General features: G+C 51.5%; 4 protein-coding genes across 4 annotated transcripts; 1 reads left to right on the top strand and 3 right to left on the bottom strand.

Moving 5' to 3' along the window:
• Positions 1-544: 544 nt before the first annotated feature.
• Positions 545-2,773, bottom strand: BO72DRAFT_414917 (SAGA-associated factor 29 family protein; the record flags this gene model as incomplete). The annotated part of the gene is made up of 5 exons (XM_040942553.1): positions 545-1,244; positions 1,303-1,825; positions 2,023-2,238; positions 2,296-2,593; positions 2,657-2,773. 5 exons carry the CDS (start codon positions 2,771-2,773, stop codon positions 962-964), a joined length of 1,437 nt encoding a protein of 478 aa, XP_040796445.1. The 3' UTR covers positions 545-961.
• Positions 2,774-2,911: 138 nt separating this feature from the next.
• Positions 2,912-5,174, top strand: pmi1 (mannose-6-phosphate isomerase pmi1). The gene is made up of 5 exons (XM_040945795.1): positions 2,912-3,297; positions 3,367-3,387; positions 3,449-3,540; positions 3,599-3,836; positions 3,909-5,174. Exons 1-5 carry the CDS (start codon positions 3,267-3,269, stop codon positions 4,901-4,903), a joined length of 1,377 nt encoding a protein of 458 aa, XP_040796444.1. The 5' UTR covers positions 2,912-3,266; the 3' UTR covers positions 4,904-5,174.
• On the bottom strand, positions 5,025-6,796 carry BO72DRAFT_452726 (putative Coatomer subunit epsilon). The gene is made up of 5 exons (XM_040945794.1): positions 6,706-6,796; positions 6,168-6,549; positions 5,886-6,021; positions 5,486-5,724; positions 5,025-5,416 (listed from the first exon to the last, which is right to left on the bottom strand). The coding sequence occupies exons 1-5, from the start codon at positions 6,728-6,730 to the stop codon at positions 5,308-5,310; spliced, it is 891 nt and encodes a 296-aa protein (XP_040796443.1). The 5' UTR covers positions 6,731-6,796; the 3' UTR covers positions 5,025-5,307.
• An 859-nt stretch (positions 6,797-7,655) lies between these two features.
• On the bottom strand, positions 7,656-11,649 carry BO72DRAFT_276400 (putative 1-phosphatidylinositol-4,5-bisphosphate phosphodiesterase Plc1). Its single transcript, XM_040940241.1, has one exon. The coding sequence runs from the start codon at positions 11,341-11,343 to the stop codon at positions 7,891-7,893; it is 3,453 nt and encodes a 1,150-aa protein (XP_040796442.1). The 5' UTR covers positions 11,344-11,649; the 3' UTR covers positions 7,656-7,890.
• Positions 11,650-18,078: the final 6,429 nt, after the last annotated feature.

Genomic DNA, 18,078 nt, shown 5'->3' with positions numbered 1-18,078 from the left:
AATGGCGAAGCGTAAAGGTGGTCGAGAGAAGGAAGGTGTGAGCTCTAGGGAAGAGAGAGGAGACGGTGAACCGATTCTATCCTAGAACTGAATGAAGTTGCACATATGATTCAGCACGGTAGTTGCGACAAGAAGACCATAGCCAGGTAGGATGCTAGAAAAGGGGAGGTGACTGTACAATCATAGATGTCCATCGTGGACTGCTATCTCGGCGCTGCGTTACTCTAGTCTCGGCCCCTCGGAATGGCGGCGGCTTCGGCGACGGGCGGGGAATCTCGATGACTCAGCTGTCATTAATCAGCATGACGCGATCTGTAGTCAGATTGTGGCAGTAGCAGGTAAACGCCACACCATGCACCGCCTACATGATCGCTCTTCTACTCAGTAGGTGAATCTGAATCACCGTGATTCTGAGGGCTGAATAAAACCATGACTAGTCCTTATCTAGTTCATTGGGACGAACTGGGGTGCAGACACTTCAGGCTTTCCCATTAATGCTGACTAGGCACCGGGGCTAAGCTTATTTGAATTTGTCCAAGTACTCCGTACCTAGTAGTAGATTCTATGGATTGCGCTTCGTTCATTTGTCTTTGGTTCACAATATCATTTGTCCGCTATAGAACCACCTATTCTAAGTAACAAAGAGAAGGAAAAGAAGCAGGTTGAAAATTGGCAGATAAAAAGCAAGTCCAACTCCGTGCAAAGTCATAGAACTCCACCAAATCATAAAAAAACCTAGCTAAAAAATGGGTATCAAGTGATCGATCAAACTGGCAGCCGATTTCACCCTTCCTCTGATTGCAGTATCGTATAATGTTTCCCGCGCCATAAACCTGAGGCGATTCCGGACTTATCCCCTTTCTTTTCCTACTTCCCTTCAGAACCATCCATCTGGATTGGCATTATATCGAGGCTTGAGCGAGAGCAAAGGCCTGATAGGAGAGGCACAGAGACGGGTGCATTACTTTTCGGGAATGTCCAGAACGAAGCGGCGGTCAACCTCCATCTCCTTATCATCTTCCTCACCCTCGAACTTGAGGCGATAGACATCCTTCTTAGTACCCATAACCTCGGCACGATAGAAAGTGGTAGTGTCTGGATATCTTGCCAGAACTTGTTTCCCAAGAGAAAACGAGGGTAACGTAGACCCGATGCGAGGTATTGGGATCAGCGACGCTGCGGCGGTTCTGTATACCGCGCCCTGTTCACCGTTTTCGTTTGGTTCCGGGTCCTGTACATCATACCTTTCGAAGGCACATCGGTCAAACGTTCTGTGGGACTGGACTGAGGGTTGGTGCGTACCGTTTCTTGGGCCCATCCCCGGAGATCCCTTTGATAATGCATTGAATGCCCTCGCCTTCGACACCTTGCTTGTTCTTGTTGTGCTTGAAGACGACTTCCGCGCCAACCACTAGATGCCCGCTTCGTTCGGCTAGCGTGCCCTTCGCGCCCTCGGAGCCTTCTTCTACCTTGATTTGTACGATGGGGTCCCGGCCCTCGCGGGCCTGCGAGCTGGAAGCACTGGTACTACGCTGAATGCCACCCTTCACGCGGCTGACTTTGTCCGACAAGGAGTTATTGGACGGACCCGGCGAGTCGGTAGCCGAGCCGTCCATCTCATTTCGCTTCTTCCGTGACTTGGAGAGAGATGCAGCCCGGTTCTGCGGCGCCTCGGCTTCTGATGCCTGCCGAAGCGCTGTCAAAAGACCGAGGTTCTTGATCACATCACTGGGCTCGTCTTGGAGGATAGCTCGTTCCTCCTCGCACAACTTCGCCATCTGCCTGTAAAGGCTGTCCAGTTGGTTATGCTCGCTCAAAGTTGGCTCTGTTGAGATCCGTTAGCGCCTGCAAGACTAACGGCCTCCGCCTCCGAGCAAAGGGCAAACAGAGGTCTAGATGCAACCATGGCTTGCACAAACAGCGAAGCAATAGCACAACCCAATTTCTAGGCGTATAGCCTGAATTGTAGGAGGAAAAAGCACAAGGCAAATGCCCATGGAGATGGAAATGAATCTGACTTACTCCCGCCCTCTCGGCCGATCTTCTCATTCAGCGTAGCTATTTGCTCTGCCAGGACCTTTTGCTTGTCGTTCTTCTCTTTAGCCTTGCGCAGATCCTGTAGAATCTTGTTCCACATATCAGTTTCCTCATTGGCTGCGAGGCCATTGTCCCTGGGGACTGGAGGGCCTCGGGGCCGATTTCGGGACATAATGCGGAGAGAGGGACTCAGGTCCGCAGCTTTATCTTCGGTCTGCTGCTGCTGACCTTTACTGCTTTGAGGTGGGGAGCTCCTACTTGGGGTGGTGGTGTTTAGGGCTGGGCTTGCTAGTTCCTGCGCAATAAGAGTGGTCGTGGTCGTTGTAGACTTGAGCTTGTCTATGTCGAGGGCCTCCCAAGGGAAAGCGGAGACCAGGTCCTTGCGAGCCGAGCTGCGTGTTCCACGCGCTGCGCCCTGTCTCTGCTCGTGGGGTCGACCTTCAAAAAGACCGGTCCTGGGAGAGGAAGAGTTCAAGGAAGCAGCAGGCGGCCCTGGAGTTGAACACCTCTGACTCCCGACAGCAGTCTGAGGCTGAGGAGATGGTAGGTGGTGGAGCTGAGAGGCTGAAGCCGAAGCTGCTGGCGATGCTTGTGATGCTTCCACGGCCTCCTCGCGGACATTCTCTCCGACGGCGGCGTCATGATCTTGGCGCGTCCTCGTCGTCGTCTTCTTTCGGCTGCGACTGGTCGGCAAACGCTTGGTACTCCATGGCATGCCCTGATTGGCAGAGACCATCACGGTCTGGCTCACGTAAGGTAACTAACCTGAACTCAGTAAAGTAAACAAAACCGGTCCGATCATGACTTACGTAAGGACGCTAAGCCTGGAAGTTGTACCGGGACGGACGCTTGTGGAATCACCGAATTGGGGAACCAGCAAGACAATCGGACGAATCTGGAGGGGCAGATTTCAATGGATGCAGTGGATGGAGGGATGATGGAAGGATGGAGGTGAGGCCGAGAACAGTGGTGTCAATGTGAGGTGGGATGGGTAACATCTCATCTTTGAGAGACTTCTGCTTTTCTTTCCTTCTTTCTTCCTCCTTTTCCCCTCACCTTCATTCACTCTAGCTTCCCTAGGAAGAATAACACATTAGTGAATATCTTATCCACCCCTCCTCCCGCTCTTTGCTGCCTTGTCCCTTCTTGAGTTCCCCCTCCCCCACTATCAGAGAGCCTGGGTTCTGTTATCGACAACACCCATTCTTATCCCCTCCACCTCCGCCAAAATGCAGGTCCCATTGCTCCGGCTTCAATGTGGTAAGTGCTACTTCTTCTATCTCTATCCAAAATATAGTCCTGGACTGACAGTCTACTCGATCGCTGCAGGTGTTAATAGTTATGACTGGGGTAGGAGCTCCCCGCACCCCGAGTTTTTACCCGTCTGCCTTTCGCTGAACGCTCATCCCAGGCAAAATTGGCCACGATTCTGCGGCTGCCAAGTATGCAGCTACCTCGTCTGACTCGGACTTCTCGATAGAGGCAGAGAAGCCTTATGCAGAGGTTGGTACGCCTGGTGGTTGAGCCTCCGCAAGCGGTCGACTGACCCGATGACGTATAGCTATGGATGGGCACGCACCCTTCCCTGCCCTCCAAAGATTTCGAGACCAAGCGGACCTTGCTCGATATGGTCCAGGATAACCAGGCTCTGATGTCTGCCGAGGTCAGCGAGCGATATGGCGGGAAGTTGCCGTTCCTGTTCAAGGTGCTTTCTGTCCAGAAAGCTCTTAGCATCCAAGCGCACCCCAACAAGAAGCTTGCAGAAAAGCTCCACGCGAAAGACCCTCGCAACTATCCTGGTAACTAGCTCATGATCCTTGTCGGACCCATAGTGATAGTGCTGCAGCTGACTTCAAATTGTCGTTTCGCAGATGACAACCACAAGCCTGAAATGGCCATCGCGATCACTCCCTTCGAAGGCCTGTGCAGCTTCCGTCCCCTCGATCAGATCACACACTTTCTGAAGGCCGTTAAACCTCTCCGGAATCTGGTTGGAGAGCAGGCTGCCAGTGACTTCGAGCGCACCGTTCGGGGTTCCGAGAGTTCGGAAGACCCCGAGGTAACCTCCAAGAACAAGGACGCTCTGCGCACGCTCTTCACCACACTTATGAAGTCGTCCCCCGAGGACATCGCGGCAGCTACGAAGGAACTAGTCGAAGCCACTCAACAGCCAGACACGTTTGCTACCTCGTCCACCTCTCCCGAGTCGAATCCTAGCAACCCGGCCGAATTGGCTGCCATCATCACTCGCCTTAATGGCCAGTTCCCCGATGATATCGGTCTCTTTGTATTCTTCTTCCTCAACTTCGTGAAACTCGCTCCCGGTGAGGCTATGTTCCTGAAGGCCGACGACATCCACGCCTACGTTTCGGGCGACATCATCGAATGCATGGCGTCATCCGACAACGTCGTGCGGGCCGGGTTCACCCCCAAATTCAAGGACGTGGACACGCTCACGGAGATGTTGACGTACTCATATGCGCCCATCGAGGAGCAGAAGCTGCAGCCGACCGACTACCCGTACGTCGTGCTCAACGCGCCGGCGTACTCGAGCGGCTCATCCTGTCTGCTCTACGACCCGCCCATTGAGGAATTCAGCGTCGTCAAGACGGAACTCCGGAGACCCGGTGCCAAGGCGACTTTCGACGGCCTGGTCGGCCCTAGCATTCTGATATGCACGGGCGGAGCGGGAAAGATCACCGTTGGCCACAAGTCGGAGGAAGTCAAGGAGGGCTATGTGTTCTTCGTAGGCGCCAATGCCGAGTGCATTGTCGAGAGCACCGACAGCGGAGAGGAGATTCCGTTCGTCACATATAAGGCGTTCTGCGATCTGACTGGCAAGGAAGACATGGCGAATGGCAATTAGGCTGTATGCAAGGTCAGTTTGCCTCATTTGCGTCATGTCCATCAGTCCTACATAAATATTTAATTTCGGGTCTATTTTCAATCTGAATTATCTTCGGATGTATATAAGTCTGGTCCAACCTGTCACTTTGTTTGCTGTGCATCACAAGAGAGAGAGAGAGGTCATTTTCACCCGTGCCGGGACATGTCCAGCCTTTGTGAATCTGTTTGGATCTCCCACACTCGAGAAAAGACGTCAGGAGTATAAGTATGAAGACATGGCTTAATAAATACTGGTAACACGAAAGCTATGCCGTCGTATCGATTCATCATGAAAAGAGCAACTTTGCGCTAGAGGGTGGTAGTACTAAATGTAAACTTAAAGGAGACAAATGCAAAGTCAAAACACAGCAGCGCCTAGCCAACTTAGGCCAACACCCTAGGGGCGTACTTAGCCGCCGCAGAGTCAAAGAGATCACTCTTCTCCTGGATATCGCTCAACAGAGGATGCGATGGATGAGTCTGCTGGAGACGTCTGCAACATACACACAAACACACATCAGAATTAGCATCCGCCCAACACCAGAGTTCACGGGAAACATACCCTTCCAACTCCTCCGCCGATTTGCCGGCGAGGACATTCAACACAATCGCATTGGCGATCACCTCCGCCTCGTCGGGGTATTTCTCCAGCGCCGTGGACAGCGCCGCCTCCGCCTCGGGCAGTCTCCCCAGGTGCAGCTCGGCGACGGCCTGGCCGACGATCGACAGCGGGGCGGCGGTGCCGGGCGCGGAGGCCAGTTCCTCGTAGACGTAGAAGGCCGCTTGGTATTTCTCGCCGCCCTGGACATGTCCTTTTGGTCAGTGACTGTAGCGGTCGATCGCGCAAGCAGGTTCCCCCATGAGCGGTCGGTTGGGAGAACGCTCGCTCTGAGGACGTGTCGGACAGGGCACGGGAGAGGGGGGGGGGGGGGGGCACGAAGGGGCAAAGGCAAAGGACATACGACTCTCAACCCCACCCACGATTCCGCCAGGTTGACCAGCAGCGAATCCTGCGCCCAGCGCTTGGCGGCCTGCACTTCTTTCAGGGCGAGATCGGATCGGTTCTGGTGGAGGTGGATCTGCACGATTAAGGCGACGCTGTAGGCGCTCGAATCAGCTCCCATTTTTCCTGCGAATGCATCTCCCTTCTTGTGGAATTCAATGCAAAAGCACACAACAATCCACTCCATTGCCCCCTTTCTTTTCACCCTCTGATCCAAACAAAGTATGGGGGTGCGACTTACGCCTCCAAACTCCCCTGATGCTTAGCCAACAGCGCCAGCGCCTCCTCGCTGTGACCCTGGGCCTGCAGCACCGTGCCGGCCAGGACCTGCACGGTGCCGTTGTCGGGAAAGTTCTCGGCGAGGTCCTGGGCGAGGGTGTGCGCCGATTCGAGGTCGCCGGCCGACTGCTGCGCCAGGGCCTTCACCGCGGCCAGGTCCGGGTTGCTGTCGTCCTCGCCGGCGAGCTCGGCCAGCACGGCGGCGGACTGGCCCAGCGCGATCTGGGCGCGGAGCTGGAGGATGCGGGCGGGGAGCTGGTTCTCCGGGGAGAGGGCCGCGGGGTCGAAGTCGATCACGGCGGGGTATTGGCCTTGGTGGAAGGCATTGTGGATGTTGATCAATTCTGCGGAGGAGGAGTATAGGGGGTTGTTTAGTTATTGTAACCTAGGCTGGTACAATTCGAGAGAACGGGTCGCGGTTGCGGTTGCCGGGAGTGGATGAAGAGCTTGAGGGAGGGGGTAAAGGGGGCATTGGATGTCATTAGGGTCAAGAAACATACCGCCTTCTGCTGAGAATGGATCCATTGTAGCGAGAATTTCAGGAAGTATTCGAATGTCGAATCGAGGGCCAGGTCAGTTCGGAGATAGTAGCAATCTAGTGAATGGCTTGGATGCGGAGGGCGGTCGGGAAAGTCGTCACGTTGCCTTTACGGGGGTCCGGCGGACGGCAGGTGGACCGAGAACTGGGCAAGTCATCCGAGCCAGGCGCCGGAGTTCGGCCACTGTGTGAATGTCTGAGGTACTCGAATATGTTCTGTTCTACAAAAGATGACTATCCCTCATACATCCAAAGAGATCATGATTGTTATTCAATTTGTCATCGAATTGAGCTTGGAAAAATAGCGACCCAGCCGCATGATTCGTGTTAAAACAGGAGATTGAAAGACAAGTAAATCAAGTCATGATTCTCTCCCATACCGAGGACGAGGACTTTATCAATCCCCCCCGGAAAACAAGTGACAGACGGGAAAATGTTGAGATAATAAAGATGCAATGTCGCCACAAGAAGACCTCGGCCTCATTGACAATGCTCAACTTCCTGCGTGTAACTCCTCGACCGTCGATGCCCACGCAACCCAAAATGCAAATGATGATGATTGTCATGATTGATACACCACCTGGAGTTGAGGTCGTAGGCCTAAGGACCGAACCGTGGTGTAACGAATGCAAAACCCAGGAAGAAGCCACGCAAAATAAACAGATAGGATATGGATAAATTTGGCACCGGAATGCGGTCAGCAAAAAAGAAGAAAGAATAAGAAAGACTCAAAGCAAAGGGTATCGCCACATAAATCAGGGTACTCCAGCAGAATAGTATAGAAACAAATCAAAACACAAGACACAGAAACACCGTTCGGCCATCCGGACGCTAAACAGTGGCCATGCATCTTTCACTGCCTCATAGAACAAAACAACCAGTTGCGAGATGATGCTTTCCATCCAGCCCACCTGTGGCTTCCTCGGCAGCTGAAATGCACCCAAGGCTCCAAAAACACAAATGCAAACTAAATAATAACACAGATCAAATGCAGTCAGGCTGGGATAACGCCATTCCTATACTTGCACCTGGAACGAGATGGACAAGATCATGATGACAAGGTAAGCGGGCTAAGAGAAAACGGCAGGAGTGAAGGCGTGGGTCAGTTGAGCATGACGATGCACAGGGACATCTGATGTCAAGCGATTCACGGAGGTAAAGACGAAGTGGAAGCGGCCGAAACCGTCGGGGTCAGCGCGGGGGATGTGGGAGAAGTATTATCGTCGGGAGTCATTGGAGCTTCACTGCCTTTGTCGGAGCCAGTGTCCCGGTCCCTTTCGGTGGATGAGGCTCGTTTGAAGACGGACTGGCCGATTTGACGGAAAATTCCCATTCGCTCAGCGCGGAGCTCTTCCGCATCAAGACGCTGAACTGAGACAGGGTCTTCCTTGGTGATCTTGCAGAACAGCGTGGAAAGCAGGTATTGGTCACCACCGGTGTCACAGAGGGGCAGGTAGCGGTATCCTTGCGAAAGGCTGCTGAGTTTAGCTGTGAATGTGGCCAGCTGCACACTGTTATTGTTTCCTGCACTGCGACCATCCAACGAGCTCCAGACCGTCCAACGTACAAAGACCAGGTCGGGGTATTTGGTTTCTAGCGAGAGCTTGAACCGATCATTGAAGATGGGACTGTAGCCATTGCTCTGTTCAATTTTGGTACGCCGACGGTGAGGATACCCGATCCCTGACATACCATTGCGAGCCGAGGCATCCATGCCTCCCTCGCCAAGTACAAAACTTTGACCACGATCATCCGCACTGAACATCTCGATCTCGACATAAGGATTGATATAATCCTCTGGTCCAAGGCTGCGGGGGCGGGGCAGTTGCTGCGCAGAGATAACATCGACCGAGAATCTGACGAGTTTCCTCTCCTTGCCCTTCGCTGCCTCTTCACCAAGACGCACAGTTCGGAGGGACTCGGGCTTGAGAACATAGCCTGTACGATCCGTTCCGGCTGCGAACATTGCATGGTTCATTTGCATGCCGACGTCGTAAGTCTGCCAATTCAGGGCCGCCATCTGCACACCGCGCCGCCAGAACTTGAGTGGATCAAAGTTGGACGATCGTAAGCGGAACCCCGAGGGATAGACTCTGGTGAGATATTTCCTATTATGCCTCTCAAACAGAGCCTTATTGTCCATGTCGCGGCAGATGCTCTCGAAAGAGCGCTCGGCAAAGGAATACACGTGGTTGTATTGCTGACTTTCCGGAGAGAAAAAGCTATGCCACTTATAGCCGCGGGTGTAGACTCCTAGGTCCGACAAAGGCTTTGTTATCTTGCTCTTCTGGCTTCGTCTTCGCTCCTTTTGACTGGTCGAAAACATGTTGGTGTCACTGTCCTCTGTAGCACTGCTGATGCTGGTGGTCGTAAAAGAGCGTCGATCGTGTGTCAGAAATGTATCGGCGCTGTCCGGGCCAACGGTGGTCGAGCTGGTTAGTGGAGGGAGATTGAAGGTCATCTGATGCTCGGGCACCATCGGTCGAATGAACGGAGAGCTTGAACTGCGTTTACGACCGGAGCTCATAATTGAGGTTGACGTTTCTTGACGCATGTCCGCTTGAGGCTCGTCACATACCTTGACTTTGACCAGGATGCGACCCTTGAGATCTTCAGGCGAGGGCAGAACGAATGTGTTATTGAGGAGCGGCTCTAGGACAAGTTGATCTTTGAAGGTCTCCCTCATGATTCTCACCATGACCAACTGTTGCTCGGGACAACAATGGACCTCAAGAGAGAGAATAAGGGGATAGTCACTGCTGATGAACGCGTACCGATTGATGACGGTGATGCAATCCGCAAATAGCACGCTGGTGGTCATGGTTCTTCCGTGAGAGACAATGGGCCGACCATCCGCGCCATCCCAGCAGTCTATTTCTACACAACGACAGCCTTGCGACAATGCGCTGATGTAAGCTTCAGTGCTGGATGCCCCAGCCACCTGACGTCCCAGGAGGTAAGTGTTGTGTGAGCTTGAAATGAAGTATTCATTCAATGGTCGGTCGAATCGAGATTGGGGAGCTCGGGAGGCATAAATCCCATTTGCCGAGGAGGCCAAGAAAGAAGAGAAAGCATCAACACTCATTCGGGAAACCTGGTTGTCACCGTGTTCCGGAATGCTCGGCGTGCGCGGCTTTGACTTGCGGACAAACTTGTCAAAGATAGATGTCCAATGGGCTTGATCCGAGTCAACGTCCTCATTCTGAACATCACGAAGGAACGATAGGAATTCGTCGAGAGTGAGGCCGTCAGAGTTGAAAGCATTGTCCTTGAAGATCATTTTCACGTCTTTCCGCTCCTTCAATCTAGCAACGAAGTCACTAAACTCGGAAAAGCACAACTTGCCCTTGTTGTTGATGTCAGCCTTGGAAAATTGGGCGCGCAGCATGTTCTTCGAGCAATTGATGTGCAGGCTGCGGCAGACACCCTCCACGGCTTCGAAATCAAGGCTCTCCTGATCGCCTGGCTTGAGACCCTGGGGGTATAATAATTGCATCTCACGCTGCCAGTGAGCCTTCAAGACCGCCTCGCTCTGTCCGGATCCTGCCAGACCAGCCATGAGACCTATTCTGTAACGGGAAATATGTTCGAGGGTTGAAGTCCAGAGCTCGAGAATGTGGTCATTCGGAGCGATGAGGTGCATTGTTTTGACCGTACGGCCTTTAAAGCGTTCCGCATCAGCAATAACAATTGTGAACCATCGACTTTCGAGTTCTTCTGGGACCTGGTGCTCCTCGCGGTAATTCCGCGCATCGGCCCCGACACGGATCTCCTTCACATCGTCGATATAGAACCGTTTTGCTGGATTGGAGGGATCCCAGTAGACTTTGCCAGCATCGAGATCCAGGAAGAAACGCACTTGTTTGCGGCGCTTTTTCGTGACTTTGGTCAATATCGTGCCACGTTGGATTGCCCCGTCAACCTTGGGCGCAACCACACCACTATTGCGGGAAGCCGTCAATGAGCTATCATTTGGTAGGCTGGATGCTTCTGGACCACATGCACCGTTGATTTCCAAGGCATCATTGCTGTCTTCCTCGTTGCTAGATTCCAGGGCGTTCTCCCAGCTGTTCTGAGCAGTCTTGCTATCGCTTCGTCTGCGCATGATAACCGGTCCGGAGCTTCGATCTCGCTTGTCATTGTGGGTGGTGGAAGTACGTCTTCTCGTGAGCTTGCTCGCTGCTCCACGTGAGATTCTACGCATCAAACCGGGACCTTTGTTCGTATGCTGAGTGATGATATCTGCCGAGCCAGAGGTGACGGCGTAGCCAGGAACAGCCATCTCGGACTCTCCAAGCTCGAAAGTGCCAGGCGGTATAAGAGGGGCAGTGGACAGTCGCCCTCGAAGAGAGTCAGAGGGGATATGTAAGGGTGTGCCTGATGGGCTTGAAGCATTTGAGTAGTTGTAGGTTGAGTGAGTAGAGTTTGGAGTGGCTGAGTAAGAGGAGTAGAAGCTTGCCGATGAGGGATTGGAGGCAGGCGGGATTGAGGTAATGACATTATGTAGTTTGGGGGTTTGAGAGAGTGAGCCAGTGAGTTTTAAACTTGCTTGAGTGTCGCCATTGAGGGTGGAAGGCGATGAAGTAGCAGCGTAAGCCATTGCGGAAACCCTAGCAGACGTAGTACCCAGCTGCAAAATGTGAGATTGTAGACCTGCCGTGAACCGTGCCAATGCCTGAGTCACCTGGACCCTAGGAGGACGAATGAACAACAACACACACAACGATTAGGCGGTTGTGGTGACCCTGGAATGGTAGCCTGTCACTGTAATGCAATACGAGCCGGAATGGGGATCGTGTCTGGCTGAGTGATGCAAAAGCCACTTCCTTAGCGGGATTGCGGTTTTGATATCTGCATCTTGGCCTGCCTCTGATGCAATGCGGAGAGCCCTGCCAGAGAGCGCTCGCGATAGTTTAGGGTACGGGTTCCTGATAACAACTGAAACAGACACCGACTCTGTGTAACAATCGGCTCGGCGGGGGGTGGGTAGGCCTAGAGTCTCTGCGTTCCAATTCAATTGACCCAGTACGTCTGATGACTTGACACCGGCTAATAATCTTTCTCCTGCGCTGTATTTTTTTTTTCCTTTTTGAAACCAGGGAATATCCTGTTCCCTGGGTGCCTTCTCGTTTTATTTCGCCCTGTTTATGATCTCCGCTTTCTGTCTGTGTCTGAATCCTGATTCAAGCCCCTCTTCGAATTTGCCGATCTCCTAATGCGCGGGGAAAGCTGTACTCTGCAGCAGGAATGGGAGGACGTGCGGAACTGGGCCAATTGGGCGGGATCGGGGATGGCGAGCAAGGCTGTTTCCTGTTGGTAACAGGGAGAGGGCCGATGACCGCTTAGAAGGGAAACGAGTATTATGCAAGTCAAAGCCGTATGCGCTGCGCATGTGCTTAGCTGTCAGCAGAGCCCCTCCACAGGTAGCTTGTACAGGCGCCGGTAATGGAAGGGATTGAGCGTTGCGTCGGCTGGGCGTTACTGGGGAGCAACTAAGGGCAGACGGCGACGAGGATCGGAACTGCAAATGCAGGATTGCCTGCCAGCGCAGTGATGCAGGTGGTCGAAAGGGGAAGGGCGATAAATGTGAGCAATCGGAGATTGGACCGACAAGGGAAGTCGTGAAGGCTGCGGTTGTCTAGTGCGGACCGATGTGTAGCTTTTTTCCAATTTCCTGCACGGTTACGTGGAGTGTAGCAGAGGACCTGCAGCGAAAGAGCGCCAGGATGGTGAGTAAGAGTTGATGATCATGCGACGGAGGAAACCGTGCCAGCGTTGTTTCCTTCGTTTAGGGAAATTTCCACTGCACTTGCGCAAGTCGGAGGAAGAGGACGGGAAAGGTTGTAGGAGGAGGGATTTGGGAATGGGAGGGGAGTGGTTGGTGATGGTTGGCGATAGTGATGGTGATGGTGGTGATGGTGGTGGTGGTGGGGGGGTGGAAAGGGAAAGGTAGAATAAGATAGTTGAGTGGGAATCAACTTTCGCCCTCTTAAGAATCTCCCATCCACGCGAATTGCTGCGGCGTCGTACAGACAAGGGAGAACTTTCGGGGGGAAGGATTTTGGAAGGTCGAATTCGAAGAACCCGCTGGATGTTTCAATTGAAAGAAAGCTGGAGTGGGTACTTTCTGACGTACTGTGTATGGTAATTCTTGTACTGTCACACGTTCTGATACACGTATGAGCCTTGTCCACCAGTGAAAAATTAAGATTGGTTTCCACCCAGGCGTAATCCACGATTGGGAAAAAAAAATTATTTCCAGAAAAACAAGGAAGAAAGTGGAGGAGAAAGCGAGCGAGTCACTCTTTTCCCAAGTACTTGTCTTAGCCTAGTTCGTTCAATCTGCGAAAAAGAACTAAAGGAAACTAACCCCAGTCAGCTCAATCAGCAAGGTCTGAAAAATACACCGCTTTGGCCTTGAGATACGCGGTGAAACTGACAGGTAATGATGATATAAGATCAGGATAATGATGATGGATGGACGGTCCTGGACAGGAGTGATGATAACAGAGGCGTTTTTTGTCTGAGCGGTAAAGATGGGATGACTTTTGGCCAGACCTTTGCTTTTTTTCGGCTCTTCCCAAACTTATATTGAAACAAACGAGTCAAGTTCAAGTGCCTTTTTCTTTCGAATGGAACAACAAGCCAGGCGATGGGAAAAGGGAGGTTTGTATGCCCTAAATACTACAAGGTAAAATAGGGAAGGGGTAGACACTCGAATTCAGGTATGCTGATAGTCTAATTGAAATGGGCCGATGAATATTGCTGGGCACCTTTTTTTTTTGTTTTGGATTTTGCTAACTAAGATTGGGGGTCTGAGGGGTTGAGGGGGTTGAGTGAGCTGTTCATCATGATACATAATGACAGCAGCCCAAGGAACAATATTCAGACCAAGCAAGCATGATCATGAGATCATCTGAGGCCATCTGTGTACCCCCTTTCACTTATCTCCTTTCCATTTACCCCCCCTCGCCTGCCCTATCAGGCCCTTTTGTCTTTTCCCTGTCACGATGGAACTCTGATGATGCGGAGAAAAGCCAACCAATGTTTCTTTTTGCTTCACTTTGGTTGTGAGCTGTACTTGATACCTCAGAGCCTATAGTCTGTCAGCCAGGAAAGAAATTCCATTACCTGATTCTATATCTGGTTGATACTGATTTTCCCTTTCGGATTTCCATCGAACTATTTTCCCCAGCGAAGAAGATCAGCCAGTCCAGCGAACAGCCCTGAAGTACGGTATTGGGCGATCATTCCTCGATGGGTATCACTATCAGTCCTGCGCATCGCCGATGCTGACAGGAAAGAATTAGTTTCACATTCTTCAACCCCAACGTTCGCTGTTTTCTGGAAAGAAAAAAAAAGGGGAAGCTGATAGCCGGAATTATCAGTTGCTATGGAGCTCCCAGGTGGACACAAGCTATCATCGTCTTTGGGTTCAGAAAGAAGAGAGACAAGGAATCTCCACAAGGAAAATCGATACGCGACGGAGTACGGAGTTAGTCCCCACCTGCGCTTCACTACGAGAGCCTACGAGGTCTATACTACCAGGAGTGACTGATACTATGGAATTATGAGGAGACGAAAGCATGCCTTACCGTCGATCTACATGCACTATTACATGTACAAAGCTATCACGAAATATGATGTTACAATTTGTTGGCTGTATTTTTTTTTTCCTTTTCCTAGGGCACCGACACAGCGGTCCTTCTGGGGGAATTGATTTGCGTGGAGCCTGCCTGCTTTCTCCCCCTCGTTCCGCCAAGCGAACGGCGAATCTTGAACCTACTACGGAGTACTACTACGTACAGGACTCAAGGTCATCCTTGTCTTGTCGACTGGTGAAGTTATGAGTCTTTCGGGCTGATGCTGCATGCGGTATGTGCGAAGCTCACCTCTTTCATCCACGGACTATTGCTTCCTAGTCGGCAAATAAGCTGCGTCTCCGACTATCGGATATTTGTCACCTGACACATACATGTAGTAATGAAAATCGATGAATTCCGTTTTCTTTCAGTTTCCGACCCATGCCCTAGTCACTGCAAGGTCGTCCGGCCCTCTCGTTCTACCTTTAGGAGTCATAGCCTCATAGGAGAGGTAGGAAAGGAGGGGAATGAGGATAAGGGGAAATATCGAAAAGCGCCTAATAAGATGACGGCCGGTGCCGCTTCATCCCTACTGGACATCATTGTGGGGTGTTCCAGTCCCTAAATTCGCAAGTTATGTATCGGGCGCAAGAATGTTTTGAGACAGTTGTATGTATCGGTATCGTGACCGGGAAGTGTTGAATACTCAAGACTCAGGACTGAGTAATCACGGATGGAGCGGGCGGGCGGGAATTTGATTGAGTCATCATCGACAACAGCCCAGCCCTAGGGTGAACGCGGGGGGAAAAGCAGGGAATGTGCGCTAGTACGTCTATGGTAATCATTAGACGCAGTTGGGAGGAATGCTGGGGCTGGAGGCTGGAGCAGTGGCAGTGGCAGTGTCACCACCAACTCTGGGCGGTGCAGCAAGGGGAAAGGGGGCTACAAAGTGGACACACATTTATTTGATACACAAATGTTGAACCTTAACGGGTCCTTAAGGTTTCCTCCGGGAGATAATCACAATCAAACGACTGCAATATGTAACGAGATTTGATGGAACCAACATTGTTAAGGCCCTTGATTGACGTCTGTTTGTTAGTCAGTGAGTTGGCAGGAAATACTCTTCCTAAGTTGTCCTAAGTTGTCCAGTTGATCAATTCCATTATTTACACACAAGGTGCGGTGATCACCAAAGGTTAACAATCACGCAACTCAGGCATCGGCTGCCTACTTTCTTGGACCCTGAGGCAAGGCAATTTGACTTGCCTGATCCCCTGTACTGTACTCCGTACTTCATACAACAAGCTGAGACGGACTTCTGACTAAAGTGCATGTATGTACTACCGAAACCTTTACATTGCATAATTTACTGTAGTCGTCTATAAAAGTGGACGATTGTTGCGCGATGGTTTCAACAACACAAATGATATATTGCAGGATATTTGGTTGAGCTCGGTGGCTTCGTTGAAGCTCTTCATTGTCACCATGAGACATGAAGAGCAGGAGCAGCCGAATACCAGGGGCCTGATGCTTGAGAATAGCGGTCAGACGTGAGCCGGTAAGTAGTAGGACTTACTGAGTCGGCTCCGACTTTGTCCCATTCCCTGTCGCCCAAAAGAGTAATCCCCGACTGTTCCCGAGTCCATACGATAATCCGTACTTGGGCTTGAAACACATTCTATCACGTGCTTCTTTCGGTTGTGGCTGGTAACTCACGATCTGCAGGCAGACTTCATCTCTTATGGCACCTTGCTCTGGGGTACTTTGTGGTATGAATGAAGGGGCTGTAGAGAATGACATTGTTGCCTGGAAAAGACACCAACAACCATTAGAACCATTGATCTTGGGTGGTGTCAGTGAATCTGCTACAGGGGACAGGAGACGAGGACTGTCTGGAAGTAAATTCTGCTTAACCCCGTTGCAGTAAATGCGGGGTGATCGACTGAGCTTTCTTCAGGTCTCCCGTCGATCGGGAGCGACAACAGTTCATCGCCGTTGATCGTGGAAATGCATGTTCACTCACCCACAGAACCGGCACCGATGACAATCATGTCTTGCTTTCTCATTGACTCTGTGCTGTTGGTTTCGTCAAATCCACTGTGATCTAGGTCAGCCAGGGTTGAATCTTGCGTTGCGCATGACTATGTGCGACCCCAACGCAAACGAAGTACAGGACGGACTAGCCAAAAGGAGCCTCACGATCTAGCACGCCATGAGACCGGACAGATCATTTGCTAGCTTCATATCAGAGCTCTGTGCGTGTTCAACATCGCGCTTGTAGCGGGAAAAAAATAATGAAAAGACGTTCCTGCGATAGTCGTATGTCACGGACAATACTGGATTAAAGCTTCTCGACAGATCTCAGCCCTGTTATGACGCAAGGAACAGTATCTGCCTGCGAAGAGATGGCGATACCAATGGCGTTGGTTTTGCATGCATAGATAGGTAAAGTAGAGTACGTGATAGCTTATCGCCGTGAACAGCCGGTGAGATACACCCATGATAAGTTATATGCTAGTACAATTCAGACTTTGTTTGCATAATCCTCGAGAGCGGCAGGACGGCGGGCATTCACTTCAGCATTGGGATGTGATAAGCAGGAAGGAGCCTTTTTCTATGGGTATACTACCTTAGTTCTCGCATAAGAAGATGTTGATCACAGTGTATTCAGACAAGTTTTCATGTTTAGGTTGCCGCCGTCTCGCGTGCGTCAGTGATGTCTGACCGCTCCCGTTTCCCTGGATTTTATCTTGACCTACCGAACCGCGTCCAGGGATCAGGCCATTGCTCCGGTCGAAACTAAAATCTGGCAGTCGAGAACACGAATTGGCTCGTTTTGTTGTGCTAATTCTCCCAAGCAAGGAGCAGAAGAGGAGGGGCTGCAGGCGGGCTGGCATACGAGCACCATTTGACTGCGCTCTGGCGTGCCACGAAGTCGGTAGTTAGGTAGACAAGGTTTGGCATCTTCCAACCCGTGACCATATGGCTCGCTTTTCTTTCTTGTCGGGAGACCTGTCGTTCGAGGAAAAGACTCCCGTTACACTGGGTTTGTATCAGCCAAGCTAGCGATCATCCAAAAGGGCCAAGGATGGCTACGTTGTGCATGATTAGTATCTCTAGAGCATGCTATCCTACTAAAACTGGCCGCACGTGTCGAGATCATGCAATTTTGATTGGATGAAGACAATGCTTTTCGCGAGTTGACTTAGTATCTATCCACTGCACAGGTTGCATCGCTACGGTCTGAACTGGGCGACATGCACATTTCAGGCAAGCACTCACTCGCAGGGCTCAGTCCCTCACTACGTACTTGATGGGGGAGGAGGGGCTCTGCTCAGCTTCTTTAATCTAATCGTGGGGTTTCGGCCCCCAAACGGCGGTGACCCACTCTTGACAGGCTTCCAAAAGTTCCATTGGAAGTCTTCGATGGCGGCGGCCTTTCAGCCGTGATCTTGCACCCGAGCACTCCCATGCTACGATCATCCTCGTACTATGGAAAAGTATACATGCGTATCGGTATAATTGACAAAGCACAACTCTCGCACTTTCATTGATGACCTCAACTCATTGATGACCAGCTCGATGACCTATGATTACCTAAAAGCGCCCCGTTATCGAGTTATTTATCCTATCCGCGGACGGTTACGCTATGTTCTTTTCTCTGCGAAGAACTCTGTTTCTATGCCTACGTACGGAGTAGTGTTTCAATTGCGGCTGAGGTCTTTCTCCAGCGGTCCCCAACGTCTACC

Source organism: Aspergillus fijiensis, assembly GCF_003184825.1.
Source record: "Aspergillus fijiensis CBS 313.89 unplaced genomic scaffold BO72scaffold_76, whole genome shotgun sequence".
Classification (NCBI taxonomy): Eukaryota; Fungi; Ascomycota; class Eurotiomycetes; order Eurotiales; family Aspergillaceae; genus Aspergillus; species Aspergillus fijiensis.
Note: the sequence above shows the minus strand (reverse complement) of the source record. Positions and strands in the feature narration are given on the sequence as shown.

Excerpts from the sequence above, each read along its gene's own strand:
- pmi1 (XM_040945795.1), top strand. The coding sequence starts at position 3,267 with ATGCAGGTCCCATTGCTCCGGCTTCAATGTG. Across the intron at positions 3,298-3,366 it reads ATTGCTCCGGCTTCAATGTG|GTGTTAATAGTTATGACTGG; the intron begins GTAAGTGCTACT and ends CGATCGCTGCAG. Across the intron at positions 3,388-3,448 it reads TGTTAATAGTTATGACTGGG|GCAAAATTGGCCACGATTCT; the intron begins GTAGGAGCTCCC and ends CGCTCATCCCAG.
- BO72DRAFT_276400 (XM_040940241.1), bottom strand. The coding sequence starts at position 11,343 with ATGGCTTACGCTGCTACTTCATCGCCTTCCACCCTCAATGGCGACACT.
- BO72DRAFT_452726 (XM_040945794.1), bottom strand. The coding sequence starts at position 6,730 with ATGGATCCATTCTCAGCAGAAGGCG. Across the intron at positions 6,022-6,167 it reads CATCAGGGGAGTTTGGAGGC|CGTCGCCTTAATCGTGCAGA; the intron begins GTAAGTCGCACC and ends GAGCGCCTACAG. Across the intron at positions 5,725-5,885 it reads CGTGGGTGGGGTTGAGAGTC|GGCGGCGAGAAATACCAAGC; the intron begins GTATGTCCTTTG and ends GGACATGTCCAG.